The sequence below is a fragment of the Monodelphis domestica genome, chromosome 8, assembly GCF_027887165.1.
Source record: "Monodelphis domestica isolate mMonDom1 chromosome 8, mMonDom1.pri, whole genome shotgun sequence".
In the NCBI taxonomy this organism is placed as follows: Eukaryota; Metazoa; Chordata; class Mammalia; order Didelphimorphia; family Didelphidae; genus Monodelphis; species Monodelphis domestica.
Window position 1 is genome coordinate 127,783,728 of NC_077234.1, and position 26,282 is coordinate 127,810,009.

A 26,282-nucleotide genomic window follows, 5' to 3' on the forward strand; every position below is an offset into this window, starting at 1 on the left:
TAAGGAAGGACTGTTAATGATTTCGCATGAAAGATTTTTTTTAACCTTTCCACTGTCATAGAAGATTTATGAGCTGACCCAAAAGCTTTACTAAACTAAATTTAGTCATTCATTTATTTGACTCCGGTAATAATTACTCAACTTTTATAAGACTGATCTCTTTTATATAGTGGCTAAATATTTTAAAAATATTATTTTTTTCAAAAATAATTACCCACTCTGATAAGTATTTCTATAAAACTGACTTTCCTGGTACCTCCAAGAAAGAATTAATAATAAAAGATGTTAGAAATGGCCATAAAAAGTGCTTCATTCCATAAGAAGTTGATACCACTGCCGCCACGGTGAGGATGGTCTGTTCTTTGGATTGTTTTACTAGCATAGTAAAATTCAAGTAATTTGAAGTATCTGGAGGAAAAGGACAGACTGACTTTATTGTCTGTATGACAAAATCTTCATAGGTATATACAACCCTACATGTCATACATATCACCTAGTATAATCCAAATGATGCTCATCAAGTGTTAAATGGTAGAAATTCTAAGGAAAACTTTCTTAATGATGAGTATGATATATGATTAACACCGTATTTCCTGAAACGTGAATGGATAATTCTCAGTTGCTTAAAATAGTTTGTTGTCTTAAGCATTTGCATTTTCACTCTGGAATTTTTCTTTTACTACTGGTTTACATTTTCGTTTCCTAAAGAAAGTAAATTTCAGTTCTGGTCTGAACGAGCATAAATTCTAAGGGGACAGATCCTGACTGTGTGGTTTAAAAATCAATGCTGATTGAATATAGTCATGTCATATTTATTCTAAATTATACACACTCTTGCCTAGAGCACCTTGCTATTAATGGTTCACATTTGTGAAATTGTTGGCCCAGGCTTAAGGGTGTAGTCGGTGGTTGTGGGACAGACCTTTTTTCCTTATGCAATGTAAATTAGCTCTCACAGAGATCAAATCCATTACCTTGGCATCACTAGCAGCATGCTCTCTCTACTCAACTGGTCCAGACATGAGTTTTGATACACATACAGAAACTGTCACTTAGTTAACTATGGACATGTGAAATGCTGCTGCTTCTTTTCGGTGGAAGTCAAGCTTTTACCAAGTTTATGCATCTGGAACAGAGTTTCTTGTGGTTCAGTCATTTTTCAATCATGTCTGACTCTTAGTGACTTCATTTGAGGTTTTCTTTCCAGATATACTGGAGTGGTTCACCATTACATTCTCCACCTCATTCTATAGTTGCGGAAACTGAGGCAAATAGAGTTAAGTGACTTGCCTAAGGTCACTCAGATAGGGTTGAGATCAGATTTGAATTCAGAAAGATCCTGACTTCAAGCCCAGTGCTCTATCCACTTTGTCACCTAGGTGCCCTGGAACATAACCAAGAATGCATGAATGAAGAAAAATGGCCTTTGAGTGATGGTATGGGACAGTCATGGAGGTACTCTTAGGATCTCATTTGGAAAATTATATAGAAATAATGTAGTAGAATAAAAATGGTGGAACCCATTGACAATAATGAAGAGTGACAAAAAATGGAATGAAATAGAAGAAATAAAAATAGGCAGAAAAGTTAATAGGGAGCTAGATATTTGAGAAACATAATATGCTCGAAAAACCTAAAACTTACAAATGATAGTGTAATGGGGAAGTTATTATAGACCTTGAGGTCACTACTATATTAAAGCATTTTGCAGGTGTTATGATGATTTTGCTGCAATAAGAATAGTTAAACATGATCATGATGTTTGGTGCCCTCTGTTTAAAAAAGCAGGGTAGAATATAGTACATTTCAAACAATCTATCAACAAGCATTTACTAGTATGCCAGGCATTATGCTAAGTTCTGGGGATACATAGAGAAGACAAAGACAATCTCTCATGTCACAGAGCTTACATTCTAGTTGGGAGAGAAATATAGATACATCAAGAAAAAATGCTTTTACCTGTATCTAAATACATATATAGAATGAAAGGAAAAAAAATTGAGGGTAAAGAAGTAGTAACTAAGGGATTAGGAAAGTTCTCATTTAGGAAGTACTCTTAAGGCTTAGAAAAGGACAGAGATTCTAAGAAATACAGCTGAGAAAGCTGTGCATTCCGTGTATGGGAGACAAGTCAGTATAAAGACATGAAAGCAGGAAATAGAGTGCCATTTATGAAGAACAACTAGAAGGTCAGATGGCTGGAATGCACTTTGTATGAAGGGAAGGAAAATGCGTATTAAGACAAGAAAAGTAATCTGAGACTGGGTCATGATGGGCTTTAAAAGCCAAACTAGAGTTTTCATATTAGATTTTGAGAATAAAACAGAAAGAAAGAAATATTTTTAAAAATGCAACTGGGCTCTGAGTTATCTGATAGTTTCATGGATGACAGTCAGGCAAACTCACATTACTTATAGCACTTTGTGATCATAAAGCTTTTCTTATACTAACTATTTCAAAGTATGCAGTACAAGTATTATTGATTATTATCCCAATTTTATAGATAAAGGATCCAAAGCTCAGAGATATGATGGGATTTATGTGTGTTTAAGCTAGTTTCTGAGCTAGGACTGAAAACTAGATCCTTGAGTTTTATTTCAATACCCCACACTCTACTTTCAAGGTCAGCTCACTCTTTAACAATATCTATTACGTTTGATAATTACCCTTCTACAGTTTTGAAAGGACGAACAGTAAAAAAATTTATTGGTCCAGTTTTCAATTAAGGAAATCTCATGAATATCAGACAGCCCTGGTTAAACTTGCTTAAAGAAGCTCGTGTGAATTTACCATAGTTTCTTGATAAGATCGAGGTGACTATTCATACTATGGGATGATTATATATTTTTTATGTTAATAAAAAATTTCACCATAAGTTTTCTTAAGTTATATGACCTAAATTGTTTCCTTCCCTTCTTCCTCTCCTGCTCCTGGAGCTGATAAGCAATTCAGTTTGGGTTATACATGTATTATCATGCAAAACTAATTTCCATATTTTTGGTAAGCGAATTGATTTAATATCATTAAAGATGTGATATATTCATATTGCCCCAATACTATTTTTGTATTTTACTTCTTGTCATTTATTTACTTATTGTTAAACTGCAATGATGTCTGAGGATTCAAAATGTATCTTGATGTCATATGCTTTCAACCAACCACAAGAGGTCGTTGCTTCACTGTTTTTCTAATCTTATCTTCAGCATTCTGGAATCTCTTGTTCTTGTACACCATCTAGTGGGTTTACCAGCTACTGAAGGCTGAATGTGCTTTCTTCAAAAAGCTATTATTAAAACAAATAATTATGGTAACACACAGTCTTACCAATAGAGCATATTTCTTACCATAAGTACTCCTAAAAGTTTTTTTCTTTAAAATATCAGGCAATTATGTAATCCATAGTTCAATTGTTAAAATGAGGAAAACTGGAAGCATGTACTAAAAAGAGGAAATAGTTTAATGTTCTAAATTACTTTTTCTCTTAAAAAGGGGACACATACACAAATTAGACTAGAAAAATTATTAATGAGCCAGTTTCCCAAAATATACATGGTATTTCCCATGGGAATCATGAATAGGTAATAGAGTAAAAACAATATGGCCAAATTATGGCATTATTAGCTATATTCCAAATCTATAAAACATAATAAGAAATGCAGTCTCTTTCTAATTTTTTTGTTAGTTCAAAATTTTTTAGCAAAAAATCCATTTTTACAAAGCTTCCTTTTCACATTCCTACCAACACATCTGATTCACTGTAAAATTGAAAGACTGCCCAAACAAACAGGAGGCTGATGTGGTTCTGATAATATCCAATGAGATCATGTGTCAAAATGGCAAACTGTTTAAAAAATATGATTTTTTAAAAAGAAAGACTCCTATTAAAACATGCTCACCTTACTTTGCAAGCATGACTTTCATAATTCATTTCAATATAATCTGAAACTAGGCCATTAATTATTCTTATTCAAGCATTAGTAATTTGTTCAAACTGCCTGAAGGTCTAAGAAGATATTTACTAAATGTGATATAAACCAGCACTTATACCAATAAATAGCTAATGATGTCATTGATAACTAGAACATTTGAACTTTGTAGGGATTTAAAAAAATTAATTTCAATCATAAAGAAGTGAAATTGAATGACTGTTATGTTTTGAATCTTTGTATTTAATTCTAGAAGTCCTCATATGTTCCCTAAGGGCAAGTCATATCAAACTAATTTTAGTTTCATTCTTGATAAGGCCACTGGAGTAAGAGGTCAGAGGAATGCACACTATGAGTATGTATTCATTATATTTTTGCTTTTGTTTAGTCATTTTTCAGGCATGTCTGAATCTTCATAACCTCTTTTGGGGTTTTCTTTGGCAAAGATCCTGGAGTAGCTTGTCATTTCCTTCTCCAGCTCTTTTTATAGATGAAGAAACAGAGGCAAACGGAGTTAGATGATTTGACCAGGGTCACCTGGCTAGTTAGTGTTTGAAGCTGGATTTGAACTCATGAAGAGGAGTCTTCCTGCCAAGCCTCATGCTCAATCTCACTGTGCTACTTCTATACTCTCTCTCTCTCTCTTTTGCTAAGGAATTTGGCAAAGCCTCATATCTTTTTACAAAAGAAAGATACATGATAGTGCAAAAAGATATAATTGGGTAAAGTTGTCACCAATTGATAATTCTACCTAATGGATATAGTAGACTACACAAATCAAGGACCTGGGTTCAAGGTCTATCTTTGTCTATACTAATTAGTGAACTTTCTATTTTTATTTCACTTGGTCTCTGCTTTTATTAGTATGAGAAACTCTTGTTGATAAAACTCTAAAAATATACATTAGTAATTGCTTTGCAACTTATTCTGAAAATGTTGTTTGAGTTACTTGAGAGGATAAAGGAGTTCTCTGGGGTCATATTGCCAGTAGGTGTCAGAAATGTAATTTGATTTGAGGTTTCCTAACTCTGGAGACCAAGACTTCTAGTGTTAACTGTATAATGCCTCTAAATCTTTCTATTAAATTTCTTTAATCCTCAGTTTTCTCGTTTGGAATTTAACCTAGCAGAAATTACATTTGCGAGTTGAAGTCTTACAGTTGGAATGGAGCATCTTGACTTGCAATTGTCAGGTCCAGGGACTTGATAGGGGGAAGATATTGAGTGTGTGATTACTAAAGTGGTTAAAATAGTGTCCAAGGCTTTCAGCTCTAGGTGAAAGTAAGTCATTAGAGTCACTGCCATTGCTCTCTGGAAGAAGGGTAGGTTCCATTATTTCCTTATTCATCCTATAATGCATAGACAAATCACTTTGTGGAAGTGAGGTGGAAAGAGGTGATTTGAGAGTAGGTAAGGTCTTGTGGAAGGAATGAGTACCCTCCCCTCCCTTTCTTTTTCACATTTAGGCTAACAGGCACCAAAGCCTGATACAACCAAGACTAAATACAAAGTAAACTGGAGGAAATAATATAATATATAGACACGTAAGCTCCTTGTAGGGATGCATTGTTTCATTTTTGTTCCTGTATCCTCCATGCCTGGCACAGTGCCAGACACATACTAAGTGCTTATTCAATATTGACTTGTAGATTGATTACATTATATTATCTTTTCAGATTGATTTCTATTGGTTCCTTTTAGGTCCTTTATGTCCCAGATAAATTAGCATATTTGTTTTTCTTGCATATGACATTCCAGCTCCCAACTTGTTGTAGTCTGTCCTTTATTCCTAGAATCCCTCTTCATTTATTTTTCACACTATACCTAGCTTCCTTCAAAACCCAGTTCACCTGCCACCTTTCCTGATACTACCAAAGTTCCTTTTTATCTTTGTATCCTCAGTTACTTAGTATTTGTTAAATTAAATTAAATATTCCCTATTTTTCATGGTAGTGAGCATCAAATCAGATAATATGTATAATTGATAAATGTGAGGCATTATTGTTATTAATGTTAATACTTATGAAGGTGCCTTGTAGATTGTTGCTGAGGTTGGCCCTGGACACTGTTTAAAGTAAATTTCTCTCTCTCCTGTCACTCTCAGGATGTCACCTGCAAGCCAAATACCAGCCAGTAGGTTGAGATAAACAGGCCACGAGAAAAAGGGAAGTTAAGAACCAACAAGAGAGGAAGTAGTGAGGTTGAGAATATGAGGAAGCAAAGTGATTCCCCAGGCACTTGCCCCCCTGGGTGGCCCAGGCAAATTGAGAAGCTGTGTTTGGTTCCTGAGATGTGATGTGTGATAGTGGCTGGAGAAAAAAACTTTAAAAGTTGAGGCAAGGAGGAAGTGGGGGTCTTTTGCATGCCTGTGGAGGAGCTGATAGACCCATGGTGGAGTATAGCAAGGAGCCCCACAATGACAGCAACAGATTAGCCAGCTATGTTCCTACTTTGCTGTCTCCTTCCTACTACTAACTGCTTTTGATTTAATAAAGCTATTAAGCTACAATCAGTCTCATAATTTTTAATTCTTACAATATTTTCCTAAATAATATTTTTATTAACAGTTTGGATAAAGATATAAAAAAGTATGATTATCAAATCTGTTGATGATACAAACATGGTAGGGGTAAGTAATATGCTGGATGAAAAAAATATAATTCATGACAATTTTTATAAGTTAGATTCATAGGCCCAAACTACTGAGGACTTCAACAAAATCTTTTCTCATGAATGAGCTTAATTGGTATTAAGTTCTATACTAAGTGTACATATGGAAAAAAAGATAAAATATGGAAATTTTTCTCTGTAGAAAGTATGAATTAATTGAATTGTGTAACTTGTCTTTGCTGGAGCATTCTCTTTGTTACACGTTTCTTATTCTGCATTCCCAGTGACATTTGTTTAAGCTGACATTATCTTTCTTAGATTATAAAAGATTCTAGGGCTGTGGGGGAGAGGGGGAAGCTGTTTGTTTTCTCTGAATATTATATACTTTGTATATATTGGAACTTAATAAATAGCATTTGAGTGTCTTTTCATTCTATTCCAATTCTGGGACAATAACTAAAGAGGCACTGCTATCTTTTGACTTCAAAACCAATAATGTGGATTTAATTAATCAACAACTTCAGAACATAATCTCTTCATTATCATATGCCTAAGTACACCTTCAGTGGATCTTAGGTTTGGAACTAGTTCGAAGTCATTCAGTACAATCCCTATGTTGAAATAGGAAGCAACTGAGACCCTCAAATGCTAACTGATGTGTCCAAGGTGACAGAGGTAGTATAGGTAAAGTTAGGATTCAAATCCAGGTCCTCTAACTCAAATTCAGCACTCTTTTTGTTACATCACATGAATGCTAAATAGAAGGGTTGGGTTGGGGGAGATAGAGGAAGGATAAAGTGAATGAGAGACCTTAGTACTCAGTTTAACAGGGACTAAGTAAACACAGAGATAAAGAAAAAGGATCTAAAACATAAAAAAGCAAGAAAAAAAGAAGAGGGGGTGGAAGAAAAACAATGGCAGTAAAGCAGAGTTCTGGAAAAATATGAAGGAAAATTATAGAAGCCTTTGTGACTGTTGCCAATTCATTATATTCACAAAGTATCATGTTCTTAGGCTATAAAATGAGATTACTTATTCCTGTCCATCTGTTTGGCAGGGCTGTAGTGAAGGTTTCATGTGAAGAAATTTTAAAACCAGTAACAATAATAATTTCATAAATTATTAGTAGTTATATATTTACATATATGTTTACATATTAAATAACATTAATGGTATTTTTTTAAGTTGGGAGAAAAAAGGTGATTCAATGGGGAAGATGCTTAAACATAATTAATTTTCAAAATGTGTTAATTAATGTTGATAATATCATCATAAATATCATAAAGATTACTTGGCCAAAAAAAGAAACTTGTATCATTTCTTGAGTTAGTTCTAAAAGTTTTTAAGAAATGCTTCCCTAATTCCAATTCTGCTTTAAAATTGAAGCATTTTTTTCAACATAGAGGAAGTGATTAAAACAGATTTAACTGCATCATTAGTGTGAGTATGTTTCATCATTGCTCACAAGCTTTAGTCTCAGATTCTTCCAAGCCTGTCCTTGCTTATGCTAACTCCAAAAACAACCTCCTATGTGTGCAAGTCCATTGGGTTCTGACCTGTGTGCGTCCTCCGATGGGCCTTCAAGTGAGAACTCTTTGTATACACTTTGTTGCATCCCTCAAAATCACATCTGTGGATACGCCGTTTCCTGGAGTCCGGAGATTCAGACCGTCTCTGGCGTCTTGTGCTCTCAATACTGAAGGGTGAAATTGAACTGTAACACAGAAGTGAAGAAGTGAAAAATTGTGAAGAATCATCACAAGGTTTTAACGCAAAAAGCTCAAGTTGAGGTCTGTATTCCTTTAATTTTCAAGGTCAATGGATTAGACAATCTTCCATTATTGATTTTAAAGACATGTTATCTGGCTTACTTTTTTTAACCCTTATTTTCCATCTTAAAATCAACATTTTATATTGGTTCCAAGGTAGAATAGCAGTGAGGACTAGGCAATGGAGCTTTAAGTGACTTGCCCAGGGCCATATTGCTAGGAAGTATCTGAAGTCAAATTTGAACCCAACACCTTCTGTCACTAGGCCTGGCTCTGTATCCACTTAAACATCTAGCTGCCCTGAGAACTACTTTTAAAAGAGAAATTCTCCAGAGGGGAAAGTCACATACTAGAAATACTGATTACTTACCAGCAGTAGAGAGTCAGTGTGGTATAGAGAAAAGCACACAGACTACCAGATAATTAGTCCTACATTCAAATTCCATCTTTGATTTTTTTATCTATGTAATCTTGGTCAAATTACATAACCTCAATGGGCCTCAGTTTCCTTAATTGAAAAATTAAGGAGTTGGATTTGATGGCTAGACATATGACCTAATATGTTCTAATATCTGTTCAATCTTTTATAATCAGAGACATGATCAAACCTGTCCCTCAACAAACTAGGTGGAGTCCAATCCAAATTAGAATGTAATTGAGAAATACTTAACAAAATAAATTGAAATACAATAAAACATGGATAAGATCATATTTTAAAACTAAGTCAATAAATGTCCTGCAAGGATCCTTAGGTACAGATTAGTGGTCCCTATTTCTATTTAAGTTTCAAACCACTTTTCTATATTAACTTAATAAAATTAGCAGAGTGAACTGGATATATATTAATTAGGGTGATAAAAAACCTTTGGGGTATTTGATTTACATATTTATATTTTTGATCACTTTAAATGTTTTCAGAAAACTTTCCAGCTTGAGACATGCTAGAAAAGATAACAACATGGCTACATTTAATAGAAAGCATGCAGATGTGAGAGGTCAAGTTAGCAAGCTTTTATTAAGAGTTCTGATGAGAATATAAAGAAAGAGGAGAACAATCCCTGTCCCAAGAAGCTCACTTTTTAGCTGGAAGGTAACATGCTTATAATTTTGTACATAAAAGGACTGTGCAGGGAAAACTGGAGGTAAAGGCAACATAGCAAACAGTTTAAATACAAATTTCAAAGCAAGTTAAATCAGTCCATAGGAAACTATCTTGGTACATTAATATTGTGGTTCATGACAAGCTCTTTTCATATTAAAAGAAACCCAAATACTTGATATTTAACTTTTCAAGTTAGTGATGAGGAGTACAGCACATTTTTTCTAAAGATTAGGTGTACTATCTTTGGGGCAAAAGGAAAAGCTAAAACTATAAAATACAAGCCTGAAATGCTAAAATGAAGGCTTTTTAATTTTAATGCATCAGAAGAAAAACAGGATTAGGTTGTAATGCCAGATAATTGATTAACATGTACTCTTCTAAATCCTTGGCTGATCTTATTGGGAGGTGCCTCTCTCTCTCTCTCTCTCTCTCTCTCTCTCTCTCTCTCTCTCTCTCTCTCTCTCTCTCTCTCTCTCTCAATATGATTGTATCTTAAAAGAGTTGAAAAAAGAACTGACATTCCATAAATTCAGAACTACTAGACTGTTGGGAAAACTGACAGAATAGTTGTTATGGAGAAGAATTATTTGATCTATGATTTAGGAGCAGCTATGTAGTTGTTTTAAAAAGAAGGGCAATGAAAACTCAGCATTTACCTTGAGGATTTGGGAGTTTGGGAGTGGTATTTTATCCTCTGGTCAAATTGTAGTTAGTCAGACTTTGTTCTTAAGGGCCCTCTCAGTAATATCACATTATATATAATCTCTCTCTCTCTCTCTCTCTCTCTCTCTCTCTCTCTCTCTCTCTCTCTCTCTCTCTCTCTCTCACACACACACACACAAAACACACACACACACACATATATATATATACACACAGATATATACACCATTTGATAAGATTTTAATGATTCTATTTTTCTTTGGGAAATGGAAATAAGAAAGAAGAAGCTAATTTTCTGTATTAGAAGGAAGTAAAGGAAAAACAAAGCCATGTATTTAACTTGTCTTTGATCAGTTCATGTCAGGACTTGTAAAATGAAGGGATCGTGGCATGGCCAATGGGTGTCCAACAATTTAAAGTGGGTATTAAGCAACTTAAATTGCTCCACAACAGATTTAGCTGTTGATGGCTATTGTAAGGACTAACTCAATAGTACAATTTACCTGCTCCATCTAGTACTGCTTCAGGCTTCCCTGATGACACTTTCTGGCATTGGAATGTAAGAGAGTCAGTCAATAAATGTTTATTAAGTGCAAATGTGTACCAGGCACTATACAAGTACTTGGGAAGGCAAAATACAATTCCTGCTTTCAAGAAGCTCAGTCTTATGTGGGAAGAAAACATGCAACTAACTATGTACCTGTCTACCTGTGTATAAATACGTATATGTATATACATGCACTCACATGTATATATACACAAACATAGGAGAAGTCACTATAATTGAGTAGACTATACACATAAACCAAATGGAAACACAGGAACAAGCGATTTAGAACTGGAGTGTACATTTTGTTCGAAATATTCATTTTACAGATACAAAAACTGAGTCCCAAAGTAAATATGTGAATTTGTCTGATGACATACAAGAAATAGGAAGAGTCCTATATAATACTCAAGTCTTCTGGCTATGAATCCAGCTCTCTTTCTACTGCACCACAATGTAATATTCAATGTAAACACAAAAACAAAACTGCCCATCTTCAGTTAACTCAACTGAGGCAATACTACATGTATATAAGTAAGTAAATACAAATTGCTATAAAGTAATTTTAAAAGGGAAAGATGACTGTCTGGTAGGGTACAGAAAGTTCTAAGTAGTAATTGGCACCTGAACTGTGCTCTAGAGGAAGAGAGAGTTTAGGAAGTGGAGTACATTCAAGAGTACAGAGTAAAAAAGAGTACATTCAAGACATGAACAAACCGAAATATTCAAGTTTTCCTTGGCATTTCTATAGTGTAGTATAATGTCATTTATTTACTCATTTAACTATCGTGAATTATGCATCAAATATAATAAAAACTAGTGTATTATTTTTGTCCTCAGCTTTGAAGAAAAGTGGCTCATATGCTCTGGTGATAACAGAAATGAAAGTTATTTTGTCTCAGTTTTGCAACCTTAAAAGTGGAGAAAATGATAACATTTTACTTCTTCTTCAATGCTGATTATGTGACTATAGAGATATTTTACATAATGCTTTCAGGTTCTCAGTTGATGAAATCATAATTGAAATGGAAATAACTTGCTCCTTTCAAATAGGTATTTCAATCACACAATTTTAGTTACTGTCTAAAACAAAAGAAAAATTCTAAGAAAAATCATCAAACTCTAGAGTGTTACAGTTTTCCAAAATGTTGGTTAAATTTAGTTAATGCTGAGTTCTAAACTGATGTACAAAACATTTCTATACATTACCACATAGACATTTAAATTGACCTATAATAAAGCATTTGTGTGTGCATGTATACATATTATTAGAATTTAGTACATCTCTACTTGCAGTCCATTTTTGATAGTTATTTTCCCGTGTCTGTGCAAAATGAGAAAAAATTGAAACCAAAAACAGGTAGCAAGAAAATAGTCCCACAAAACTAACAGAATGATTCAGTTTATCAATTATTTAACTATATGGCAAGAATAGAAACAATTCCTTTTAGCAAGAGGATGTCTTGAAGACTATTTCACCAATAGTTTGGCATCTACGTAATGTTAGAGGAAGACGAGGAATGGATGAACTTCATTTTATGTATAAATTATTTCAACTGTTGTTTTTTTTTAATTTGGAAGAACTATATGAATCCATTCAATGCATCTGAGATTGTATATATGTGTATATATGTGTAAACACATGTTCACAAATATAGATGAATATACTCCCTCCAATGATGAGATCACAACCCTTACATACACAACCAATACAATTCCTATAAGTGACATAAAATATTATATTATTATATGTAACAAATATTTATTACATAAAATAGTTTCCAATAAAAAGTTACATACTTCACCTTCAGTTTAAAAAACCTGCACTTACTTAGTGGTAGTACAAGCTCCCCAAATCCCAATTTTAAATGCAAGAAAAATCCTATAAGGTTATTTTTTGAAATTAAATTAAATTAAATTTTAAAATTTAAATGAAAAAGTTCAGCATTTTCAGCAGTGAGAATTGTTCAATTGTTAGCTATGTTGAAGGCTGATGAGAAAAAGAAGACAGTGGAGGCCAGGGGACCAATTAGGAGGCTATTATTGAAGAGTGATAATGAAGGTCTTACTTAAATATGCAAATACTTTCCTGATTCTGTTAATGGCTGAACCAGTGTTTCCATCACTCAGGTTACAATGTAGGAGCTTTTTACTAACCCCTCTCTATACAGTAAGTCACTAAATCCCATTCAATCTATTTTCACAACATTTCTCCCATCTGCCCTCTTTTCTCTACCCACATCACAACCACTCCAATTTGGATGTCATCACCCTCTTGACTGTATTACTGCAATAGCTTCTTAACTGGCCCATTGACCTGCAACTTCTCTCCTTCTAATGTATCCCTCCCCAGAGCTGCTAAACTGATATTCCTAAAGCATTTCATCTAACCACAGCACTCATCTTACCATGAAACTTCTAAGGCTCTTGATTTCTCTTCAAATGATTAAAGCTTCTTTGTGAATATTACAAAAGTCTGTTGCCATCCTAAGTTGAATGCAAATTACTTCCCCCTCACACAGTTTACATTCTGGCCTGGATTAACCTGGTGCTGATCCCTTGAACAAATAATCCCATTTCTAATTTCTTTCCTTTGCACAGATTGTAGCACATGCCTGGAATGCTTTCCTTCTGGACTTTTGAAAACCTTAGCTCCCATCAACTCTCAGCTCAAATACTGTTTCAATAAAATGCCTTTCCTGATTTCCTCAATTGTTGGTGGCCTCTACCCAGATTAGTTTGGGGCAGCTAAGTGCCACAGTGGATAGAGTATGGGGTTTGAAGTTAGGAAAATTCACTTTCCCTGGTTCAAATCTGGCCTTAGACACTTACTAGCTGTGTGACCCTGGGCAAGTCACTTCATCCTGTTTATCTCTGTTTCCTCATCTGTAAAAGGAACTGGAGAAGGAAATGGCAAGGCCCTTTAGTATCTTTGTCAAGAAAACTCCAAATGGAGTCATGAAGAGCCAGATGTGACTGAAACAACGGAATAACAAAAATTGAGCATACATTTCCTATTCGTTCATCGGCATACCTGTGGTATCTTTCTAGGAGAGTGTAAGGTTGTTGAGGACAGGGATCTGTTCATTTTGACCTTTGTATTATCAGCATCTTCACTGGTACCTGGCATTGTTGAATTGAATTGAATGAAAATAAATGACTTTTTCTTTTTGACTTCAGAAGAATTTATGTTGATCTGGAAATAGTGTATGGCAAGTTTTCTTTAAAATACTCTGAAAGGTCACTGAGTTCTGATCTGCATTAGAGTGTCTCTTAAGATTAAGGACTATCTTGCTGTTTGCTAAAGAGAGAGTAAGCATTTAACAAATGCTTTTTCATTCATTCATCCATCTATACATCTGTCCATCCATCTATTCATCTATCTATCCATCTATCCATCCTTTTGTCATTCTTAAAAATTAGCTATGAAATATGAAATAACATCTCATCCTGGAACTCCAGGCATTTGTATATTTCAAAAGTATAATAACCACAGGTCCACTCCCTCATGAAGGAGGTTGTGCCATTTATGAATGAACGCCTGAGGGAGACTCTTAAGCACTGAGTTGTAATAATCAGATTTAGAGAGAACAAATGAGTGAATCATGACTTCAGTTGCACAAAAGTCGCAATTGGACAGAAGAGTTATATTAGAATTAAATCCAGAGAGGCTGGGAAAGTCACATCCAGGAGCTGAGCTGTTTAAGAAGAAATGTACTATGATGCTACCATGAAAGAAATTAGGGTTAACAGTAATCAGCTGCTAACAAAGATCATTTGTCATGTGGAGGAGAGTGACCTCAATGTGACAGGATGCCCTTCACTAAAATTGGAATTTTTATAGGAGGAGAAAAAGTCAAGGCATTATTGTCACACAGGAGAGCAGAAAGAGACATCCCCCAAACTAAGAACAGGAACCAAACAGCAAGAGCAAGAGAATTGCAGGGCCTGACATTTTCTCCATTCTTAGTAACTCACATATGTCTATATACTAAGAAGCACATGCTTTCACAGTGATGATAGGGTTGTGCTTCAGGTCAAGATAATTGGGACTGAAGACAAAGCCATTTAACATGGTTATTTTTCATTCCAGACAAATAATACAACTGACAAAAAATAACTTTAGTCATAACTCTTCTTGTATAAAACAATTAGCTGTACATTAAAATATTTTTAGATGTGACATATAGGAATAAGACAATTTATCTCTTTCCTTACAAAAGTTAAAGGAAAATTTCTTGGGAAGCAATAAGTGCTTAAAACTATGTTCTAGTTCAGGGATGGCAAACCTATGGCATGGGTGCCAAAGATGGCACATAGAGAGCTCTGTGGGCACTCTGCCACTTACCCCTACCAATCCCCCAGTTCTTTACTAGAAAGGCAGGGGGACTTGGCCAGGGCTGTTCCCCTCCACTTTTCCACTATGCCTTAAGACATTTTTTCACATCACCTCCCCTCTGCCCAGCAGCCCAATAGGAATGCACAGGGGTAAGGTAAGTGGCTCACAGGTGGCAGAGCTCAGGCCACTCCCTTCCCCCTCTTTACCTGTGCTGAGGTCATTTCTCACATGACCCACCCCTCTGCCCAGAAGTCCAATCTGGGCACTTTTTTCCTTCCCTTGTGTGGAATAAAGAGGGAGAAGGGAGGGCACAGCACTTGGTCTGGAGGGTGAGGCAGGATGGGGCCTGGCACTCCATCTCTAAAAGGTTCACCATTACTGCTCTAGTTAATGCTTTATTTGAAAACATATTCATGTTCTTGTCTCTCCCATTAAAATAGCAGCTCCTTGAGGCATAAGAATTACTTTATCTATTGTAGTTGTCACTTCAGAACCTAATCCTGTGCATGTCCCATAGGAGGCACTTAATAAAGGCTTATAGATTGACTCGATTAACATTAAATACTGATATCTTATTAGAAAGTTCTTTCTAGAACTGAATAGAATGTTTGGAGTTATGAGCTAGGCTACCAAGTCCTATAATCCATTGTCTCATTGAATAAAAAACAAAATCAAAACCTCCCAAACAGACTAAAGACTTTATTTGGGCTACGGTAAGATAAACAATGGAATTTTCAAAGTTTAAGGAACATGTTTTCCAACCTTTTTCAACCTTATTGAAAAAAAAAACCCAGCTAAACTTTTATCAGATGACAAAACATTACTTTTAAACCCTGAAGACCCAATTCATTTATTGCATATGTAAAAATTGTCAAATGCTTCAAACTTTTAATAATATTTTAGGAATTTCATGGGAGCAATGTAATGTAATAGAAAGAGCACTGAGTTAGGAATGTATAGAAATGTCTTATGGCTCTGGTAACAGCTTTGGGCAGAATCATACTTATTTGAAAAACAAAGGAGTAAGGGGGCAGCTAGGTGGCTCAGTGAATAGGGAGCCAGACCTGGATATGGAAGATCTTGGGTTCAAATGTGATCTCAGACACTTCCTGGCTGTCTGACCTGAGGCAAGTTACTTAACCCTAATTGCATAGCTCTTACCATTCTTCTAAAGAAAAAGTATTGATTCTAACACAGAAGGTAAGGGTTTAAAAAAAAACCCCAAAGGATTTGGACTATATGATTCTAGGGCCACAGGATTTTGGCTCTAGAGATAAAAGGGCATTCATAAGCTATTGAGTCAAACCCCCTCATTTGCTGAATGGGATAACTGAGGCCCACTGAGATCAAGTGACTTTGCTCAAGGTCACACAGGCAGGAAATGTCAGAGGTAGGACTTGACTCCACATCCTTTGAATACAGAACATGTTCCTCTGGACCACATTTCCAGCACTGACATTCCATGAATTCTAAAAATAGCCTCATAGAAATGCAAATCTGAACTAGCTTCCATACTAATAAACCAAGCCTTTACAATGAAATAAAACATACATTAAACAAAATATAAACTTAGTTTAGTTTTAAATGAATGTTCATTTGTGTTGGTACACATGCTTTTTTTTTACACGTTAAATCACTTCTACTGATTGGAATTTTTATGATTTGGCTTGGCTAGCTTTTTACTCAACCACCAGGTGGCTCTCCTGTTTTCTCAGATAAAAAGTAATATCTGTATTAGGTAACTGTCAAAAGCAGGGCAGCCTAGCCATGCATCAAATTCTTCTATCAAACATACTTTTTTCCTTCTCTAGGGAACTTAGCTGAGAGGATGCAGAGAGAATGTAGTTTAGGCATACCAATGCTATAATCCCCAATATCCACATTCCTTGAAAGAGAATGGCTTAATAATAATAAAGTGGGCCATTTTAAAGTGTTTTTTTTTCCTGCACCCAAAAGGAAAACAGATGATTTAATGGACTAGAAGTTTAGAAATTGTAGTTTCCTACTTTTACTTAATGAGTGCCCAAAACCTTACATTGTTTAATTTTCTTATTTGCATTTACATTCATTGAAAATTGTTTCTAAAGGAGCATTAATCATAAAAGACACAAAAAATTGGTCTTTGGTAGTCAGTGCAGGGATATTCCAGAGTAAAAATTTTCTCCATGAATAGATCATGCCCATTGACCTCTCTCTATTTTAATAGATGAGAAACCTTAGAGGGACCTGAGTTAACTGATTTGTTCTGGCTAACAAATGAGTAAATGTAGCAGGCAGGGTTGGAGCCCAGATATATTCCTGACTTTAAGCAGAGAACTATATAAATCTTGCTATTTTGCCTCTAATCATGATCATAAAGATTATACTTAGAGTAATATCAAACAGCACAATTCTAAAATATATTTCAACCCTAATTTTTTCTTTGACTTCTTTCCAAACATCCCCCAAATAAAACAATATATGTAGTTAAGACAATAGACACATTTTGTTTCTTTAAAACAAAGAACTTTAAAAATTGAATGTCAGTTTGCCTTCCCTATTGAGCCATGTGTAGGGTAAATGTTTAACAAATATATAGTGTTCTAGACAGACATGAGATAGCAAGGCTTTATTTAAACTGAATAACTATCACTAAGTACATCACAATATGATTTTTCATTTTCATTTCTTAAAAAACAAACTAAACTTTTTTCAAGTACCAATATTTGTTTGTTTATTTGTTTATGAGACATTCTTTCTGTAAGATCAAACACTGAATTGAGCATTAGAATTAAAGGATTATCAAAGCAGAAAAATCTACATTAGCCATGATTGGGTCTATTAGCAAACTTTTATATTGAATTTAGACTAGGAGTGGAGTGAGAGTATTATTTGCCAACAGCAACGAAGATACCTACCTCTGTGGATCAAATATGATGCATCTATTAAAATTGCACTCCACATATATGAGTGCATTCTTTTTGTTGTTGTTGTGGTTGTAGTTGTTGTTCATCCTTCATTTTTTTGAATTAATTTATTTAGTCAATTTAGAACATTATTCCTTGTTTAAAAGAATCACATTATTTCCCTCCCTCCCCTCCACCCACCCATCCCACAGCCGAGCACAATTTCATTGGGTATTACATGTGATCTTGATCAAAACCTATTTCCATGTTGTTGATGTTCACACTAGGATGCTCATTTAGAGTCTACGTCCCCAATCATATCAACCTCAACCCATGTGATCAAGCAGTTGTTTTTCTTCTGTATTTCTACTCCGACAGTTCTTTCTCTGGATGTGGATAGTGTTCTTTCTCACAAATCCCTCAGAATTGTCCTGGGTCATTGAATTGCTGCTAGTAGAGAAGTCCATTACTTTCGATTGTGCCACAGTGTAACAGTCTTTGTGTACAATGTTCTCCTGGTTCTGCTCCTTTCACTCTGCATCACTTCCTGGAGGTTGTTCCAGTCTCCATGGAATTCCTCCACTTTATTATTCCTTTTACCACAATAGTATTCCATCACCAACATATACCACATTTTGTTCAGCCATTCCTCAATCGAAGGCATCCCCTCATTTTCCAATGTTTTGCCACCACAAAGAGAACAGCTATGAATATTCTTGTACATGTTTTTTTTTTTCTCCTTATTATCTCTTTGTGGTACAAACCCAACAGTGCTATGGCTGAATCAAAGGGCAGACAGTCTTTTATCGCCCTATGGGCATAGTTCCAAATTGCCCTCCAGAATGGTTGGATCAGTTCACAACTCCACCAGCAATAGATTAATGTCCCAACTTTGCCACACCCCCTCCAACATTCATTACTTTCCATTGCTGTCATGTTAGCCAATATGCTATTCTAGTGCATTCTTCAGAGTCTTGTCACCACTGAAGATATTCATAATAGTTAGTGGACAAAAGAACTGATGGATTAGTGATGGCTTTTGACTTTCATATATGCATATTCAATAGAAAATATGCACTTGAATTTCCTGATGGATTATGTTGTACTGCCAGAACAACCCTATATTCATTCATTTGGCTAAGACTGACTGAGTGTCAGGCACTGTGCTTAGCATTGTGGGTAAAATTAGGATAGTCCTATCTTTGAAGAAGTTGGAAATTATGTAAGGCAGCTAAGACATCTACACAAATGTGCATAGTACAAAGTGGAATGTAGGATCATGAGAAGGTAACAAATGAAATATTGTGGGACTCAGAAGAGTTTTTACATTCGTCTGAGGAGAAGGGAGGTCCAAGAAGTCCAAGGCAAAGTGCGTATTTAATACTCAGCTTTGAAAGGCAGGCAGTGTATGCACAGTGGATTTGAGGTTAGGAGTGCTATTGCTGCTAGGCATGATAGAAAGGTGGGAATGCACATGGCATTTTCAGGGAAAGGCAAATGCACAAGTTGCAAGGTTATATAATGTAGGATATAAGATAGGGACAAAGTAAGGTACCTCTGGAGAAATATACTGGAACCAGAATGTGCAGAGGTTTGGGTCCCAGACTGACAATGAAGTTCTTTAATAGGCAAAAGAGGAGTCACTGAAGCTTTTCAGCAGAGAAGTGGCAGGATCTGTTCATAGAATCAGAGATTTCAAGTTGGAAGGGATGCCACTTATTGTAAAGCAGAACTTGGTTCAAGATGGATTCTTCTCAGAAAGTCCAAAGTATCTTATTTCTGAAAAACCCAAAGAATCCAAACGATCAAATCCCCAAATACCAAAAGAATAAGATAACTAGAAGATACATTGTGGCGTTATCCACTAAGAGGGGCAACGTCACAAGTATCCAATTTACTCACTGTTTCAAGTACAAGAAATGTAGAAAATACTCTGAATGCACAAGCCTAATGAAATGCTCCCTCTAAATTCAATTACATAATCAACTTAGAAGTGACAGTCAAAAATATGCCTCCATCTATTCTATGCTGATCATTAGCAAGGACAATTTTACAGTAGAGGTTTATATTATTGAAGCGCCCCGAATGATATCAGTTAGCTTTGTTGTACTTAAGACTAACACAAATTATTGAAACACTTTCATGATTGGTAGAGGGAAATATAAATAACAAGACCAAGTAGAACCTATTGGTAGATCTCTCCTTGACTTTTTGGGGGAGGAGTTTGGGGGTGGGGGTGGATAGGATTGAAATGAAATGTCTATCTTCAATCACCAGCAGACTGATTTTTTTCTCCTGCTGTGAAGAAGCAGATTGTAGGTCACCTTGAGGGACTTTGTATTTAAATTTAGAAAAATTATGCAGCTGAAGATGAAGCATCTGCCTGCCTCTCCTCTTTTATACCAGCACCAGTCCTCAAAGTTTGCTTACTTTGCCTTTGGGGAACATGATGGAAAGTAGCTATAATAAAATCATAAGGCTGTCTCAAACTGTCTCAAGTGAGAAAAATGAGACCCAAAGAGGCTAAGTAATTTGCCTGAAACCTATAGTTCCTAAGGGCAGAAAATAAGATGAGAACTCAAGGGTCTTGACCCTGACCTAGTACTCTTTAAAAACAATACTATATTGCTACTCTTTGTTCTTATGCCATTACGGTTCCCTAATAGTCTGTCTTTTCCTTAGAATACTTCTTTATAACAAAGGAAAATAATAAAGCAAAACTACAGGAAACAGAAATTGTGTTTGACAATATCTGCAGTATTCTTTGTGTGAAGTCTATGACATTTTACTGGGGGGAGAAAAGTGAGGCTCATCAGTGTAAGGCAGTATAATATGGTTGAAAGAAAACTTGTTGGTGAGAGCATCTTGGTTCAAATCCTGGTTCTAACACTTATACTTGGTTCTAACACTTTGAGTCTCAGTTTCCCTCTCTTTAAAATAAGAGGAATGGCCTAGAATTTTTGTTGTTGTTCAATTATTTCAGTCATGTCTGACTCTTTGTGATCCCATATAGGGTTTTCTTGGAAAAGATACTGTAATATTTTGCTATTTCCTATTCCAGATGAGTGAAGGCAAAGAGGGTTAAGTGACTTGCCCAGGATCATTCCAATAGTGTCTGAGGCCAAATTGGAAATTAGGAAGATTAGTCTTCCTGATTCCAGGCATGGCATTCTATCCACTGTGTTACCTAGAAACCTCATGGATTAAAATGGAGAGTTGCATTTACCATTTTGTGAAGCCCCTTGGGGCTCTCAATGATGGTACAAAGAATCCACATGAAAAATTCCTCAATAGTGTATTCAGTAGTAAATAATTATAATATTAATAATATGTTAAGTTCTCCTTTGGGTTCACAACATATTGTTTTTAATTGAAGGATTAAAGGAACAAAAAATGGTGAGAAGCACTGGATTAGATGATTCCTAATGTTTTTTTAAGTGAGTTCTAAATCTATAACATTTTGATCATCTGTCTCCTGAAATAAAATCCAATATACTTTCTTTTTTTTAAAGCCATTATATTTGTTTTAGAATAAAAAAAGTATATCTAAGGCAGAAGAGCAGTAAGAGTTAGGGAATAAGGATTAAGTGACATGGCATCATCACAGAGCTAGGAAGTATTTGAATCCAGATTTGAACCCAGCATTTCCCATCTCTATACCTGGCTCTCAATCCACTGAGCAACCTAGTGGTTCCCATCCAATATGCTCTCTAATATAATACATATTGCTTCTCATTAACAAACAAAAACCAATCTATTTGTTATCTTAAAATGGAGTATTGGATCATGTATACCTGAACTAAAATTTTGAAACTGTGCCATAATATGATGATCTTTGTGATATTTTAAGCTACTATCAATAATTGTCTTAGAGAAGAGATATAATAAATGTAATAACTACATTAGTGTACAATCAGAATCAGGATAACTGGGTCTGATTCCTGGCTCTGACAGCTATTAGTTTTATGATCCTGGGCAAGCAACTTCAATTCCCTGAGCCTCAGTTTTCACATCTGGAAAATGGGGATACTATTATTTGTATCACTTACTTCACTGGGTTGTTGTGAGGAAAGGACTCTTACCCTTATAGAATTATTTAGAGTTAAGTAACTGGTCCTACAATTTCATTAGCGTAGAGGGCTCCTTTTGAGAAACTTATTTTACCAATGCAAATGAGCACTTGGCAACCTAGCTTCTTAGAGAATCAACTGTGGCACTAGAGTGAGCCATTATTAAAATGGCATCATATTCAATCATTTCCTAACTCTTTGTTTCCCCATTTGGTGTTTTCTTGACAAAGTTACTGGAGTGGTTTGTAACTTTCTTTCTCAAGATCATTTTACAGATGAGGAAACTGAGGCAAATGAGCTCAAGTGACTTGCCCAGGGTCACAGAGCTAGTATATGTCTGAGGTTAGACTTGAATTCAGGAAGACGAGTATTCCTAACTCCAAACCTGGCACTCTATTTACAAGTGACTGGCATCTCACATTGGTCCATTACTGGCAGTAATTCTCAACAGAATTCTGCGCCAGTCACTGCTCAATATTAATAACTGGCTAATCATGCTATTCCATGACTCTTTATACTTTACATTGTATCTTGATACATATTACCTCATTTGATCCTCAAATTGATCCTCTGAATAAGCATGTTAGTGTGAGATGTTGGGCACTGGAAGGTAAGTTATTGTTTTCCCTATTTCATAGATGAGGAAATGGGCTCTGGGAGGCTAATTACTAAAAGATATTCAGTGGTGAAGTTGGGGATTGAGTTGGGATCTTCCAGTTCCTAGATGACTGCTCTTTCTAATGAGAACTCCAGGGGACAGTATCCAATTCCTCTGCTCAGTTCATCAATCAGAATAGTATATTGGCACCAATATGATACCTTGCTTTTTTCTGAGAAATTCACCAAGTTTCTAATATTAATAATACTGATAGGGCCAAGTATGTAAGATTTCATGAATGCAGTGGAGGAGTTCAATAAATGTCCGCTGGATTTAACAGAATTTCTATTACACAAAAAATTTAAGTCTTAAAAGGGCTCCCTTCCTTAGTTAGACAAATGAAATTGAACTGAGAGTAAAACAGGTTTATTTTAGGAAAAAATATTTTCACAGATAAGGAGTAAGCAGGTTAGAAAAGAAAGCTCATAAAATAAACAGACCTTAATGGAAATGGAATTTCATTAAATATAGTCCAAGCCATCATTTTAAAGGCCAGGTACCTTGTAGAGAAAATGAAACCCAAAATATTTCTTTTGCTTATGCAGTCAATTAACATTTATTGAGTTCTTTCAGGTCACTCTACAAGGCTTCCTGAGTTAGCAACTTACACTCTTGATGACCCAGCTTATTGCATTCCTGATTAGTTATATGCCCATGACTTAACTTTTCAGGGCATAAAAGAGACTAACTGAATTCTTAATTAGACTGGTACTCGGTAATTGTTTCAAACATCTCTAACTGCAATTTTACTTATATAGAAAGGCTTAACTTTTTTAAAGAGGTTCACAATCTTAATTCTTTTGCTATCCTTGTTTTTCTTAACACGTCAGATGGCCCACACCTTTTCACTCATCCAAGTGACATGGCTTTTTTGGAAATTTCCTTTTATTTCACTGGGTGGACTCTGCAATAATGCAGCCAAAATTAGCTCCTGGAGAAGACTTTTCTAGAACAGTCTTTAACTTTAAGGAGCTTATAATCTATTTCAAAAGACATGCCATTCAAACAAATAATTAGGGAAATAGGTGGTGCAATGGATACTAGATCTGGAATCAGGAGAACCTGGGTTCAAATCTAACCTTATACAATTCCTAGCTATGTGACCCTGAGCAGGTCACATAACTTCTCTGTTCCTCAGTTCTCCTTATCTGTAAAATGGGAATTCTAATAACACCCATCTCTCAGGGTTATAGTGAGAATAAATGAGATAATGTTAGTCAAAAAGCACTTTGTAAAACTTCAAATACTATAACTATTCAAACTACAATTATTATCCCAAAGATAAATAAATGATATAAGGAAGCACATTTTAAACTTGTACATATTTAAATAAAATGAATAACTTAAACTTAAATAAAATTTAAAAATAGTACATCCTCTTAAAAAAAAAAACCTTTACTGCCTGTCTTAGAATCAATACTGTGTATTGGTTCCAAGGTCCTAACAGTTAGGCAATGGGGCTTAAGTGACTTGCCCAGGGTCACACAGTTAGGAAGTGTCTAAGACCAGATTTGAACCTAGGACCTCCCATCTCTAGGCTTGGTTCTCAATCCACTGAGCTACCCAGTTGCCCCCCAAATAGTACATTCTTAAATAAAAATGACAATAGCTGCTAGTTTTTTTCATATTTAGATGTTTCCCTTTGGTTCTGGCTTTTCTTAAAAAATAATTTCTGATTTAATATCAGAATAAACATTTTTTAAAAGCCTAAAATATATTGCTAATATAGATTTGATGCAGTAATAATAGTTATCAGCTCTGTGCCACTGTGACAGAATAATCAAACTGTAGTTGAATATTTCATAAACTCATAAATATTCCATAAATTATAGCTGTAGAATATTTGATAAAAATATAGAAGTTAAAAAGAGAGAGAAAGTCACTCTGGGAGAGGGTGTTCTGGGAAAGGTTGGAAGTGGGACTTTAATTGGGGGCATTGGCATTCCAAGAAACATAAACTGACTAAACGAAGACAAGGATGTGGAAATTAGCTATGGTAATCCAGAGAATAGCGAATACAGCAAACTGTTCAGAGGATTCCAGATAGGGAAGAAGAGGAAACAATGTGATATTACATATCATTATCACAATGGGGAATCTTGAATATAACAATAAAGAAATTGTGACTAATTTTTATACGTTGATCTTACACTTCACACAGACATGGAGTGAGGGGAGTGATCGTCCCACTGTACTCAGACAGGGATAGTGTTCAGTTGTTTTTCAGTTGTATCTGACTCTTCATCAGCACATTTGGAGTTTTCTTGGCAAAGAAAGAGGTAGCTTGTCTTTTCCCTCTCCACCTCATCTGAGAGATGAGGAAACTGAGGCAAACTGGGTTAAGTGACTTGCCCAGGGTCACCTGGATAGCCAGATTTGACCTTAGGTCCTCCTGACACCACACCCAGTGCTCTATCTGTTGTAGTAACTAGTTGCTCTAGGTGACAATCTAGAGTATCATAATCACTTCTGGACACTACATTTTTAGGAAAGTTCATGAAAAACTATTTTGGGTCCAAAGGAGAATCATCAGGAGGGTGGTGGGTTTGAGATCATGCCAAGTTAAATCAAAAAGCATTTATTAAATCCCTCCCCAATCTCAGGTTCTGTGATGCTCTGCTGTTTTTTCTATGTCTCTTTTAGAATGTTTCCCCCAGCATACACATGGCTGTCTTTGGCTATCTGGTAAAGTTAGACTGGTCTAAGCTTCCATTTAAGGTTCTCTTTTCTGCCTTAGGAGATCAATTATAACTTAAGAGATCAATTATAACTTAAATCTTTTTTATGGAAAATGACAAAATAATTTGCAATAGTTTATTTGACCAGCATTATTTATCAAGAATATTGTCCTTACAAAGCCCAGAGTTTGTGTGAATTACCTTTCCCCTTCTTAGAGCAGTTATAATCAATACATTAAATATTTGATTACCCTAGCTGACATTATAAAATAATGGCCAGCTGTCCCACTCTTGGGATCATTTAGAGATTTTTATGCTGGAAATTCAACATTTTATTGTAGTTCAAATGTGTGTATATTTCCCCCCCTAAAATACATATGAGATTATCCATAAGACATCTCAGAATTATTACAGGTCTTCATGTTGTCAAGAGGCTTCTATATACACATGTTTTAAAAGAACAAACACAATTGCATGTCTCAAGTATGTAATTTCATATATGTCATGAACCATTAACACTCAATGGCATACAAATGCTATATATTATAGGTTGTAATGGAAGGAATATTGGATTTTGGAAGAGAGAACTTAGGTCTGAATCATAGCTCTGTCATTTAATATATTTTGGAACGTGGGCAAGTCACTTGACTTCTCTAGACCTCATTTTCTGCATTTGTAATATTTGGAATTTGGGCTAGATGATAACTACGATGCACCCTTCTGGCAGTGAATCTATGATCACAGATATTATCATCATTGAATGAGTGAGCATATGTAAAGTACTTTGTAAACCTTAAAGCACTATCAAAATGCTATCTATTATTAATATTTATAGAGTGTCTATATTTCACTATTTATCCTAGGAGAGAAACGATGTGGCTACTTGTTTGATTTGAGGTTCTTTTTATTCCATGAATGAAAATGAATTATTTCTCTTCAATAAATCACTTATCTCACTGCTATGGTTTTTCTCTGCAGGTAGACACCAGAACTCATCTCCACCTCCTCATGCTGTGTGATTTTTATTCATATCTTT

At 35.3% G+C, this 26,282-nt stretch overlaps 1 protein-coding gene across 18 annotated transcripts in view; it reads right to left on the reverse strand.

The window, feature by feature from the left end:
• Positions 1 to 26,282, reverse strand: part of KLF12 (KLF transcription factor 12) — a 564,503-nt gene that overhangs the window by 23,478 nt on the left and 514,743 nt on the right. For all 18 annotated transcript variants that reach the window (XM_016424983.2, XM_056807734.1, XM_056807726.1 and 15 more), the window contains one exon: positions 8,092 to 8,249. In XM_016424983.2, the coding sequence (XP_016280469.1) occupies positions 8,092 to 8,249 (158 nt within the window). The remainder of the gene's footprint in view (positions 1 to 8,091; positions 8,250 to 26,282) is intronic.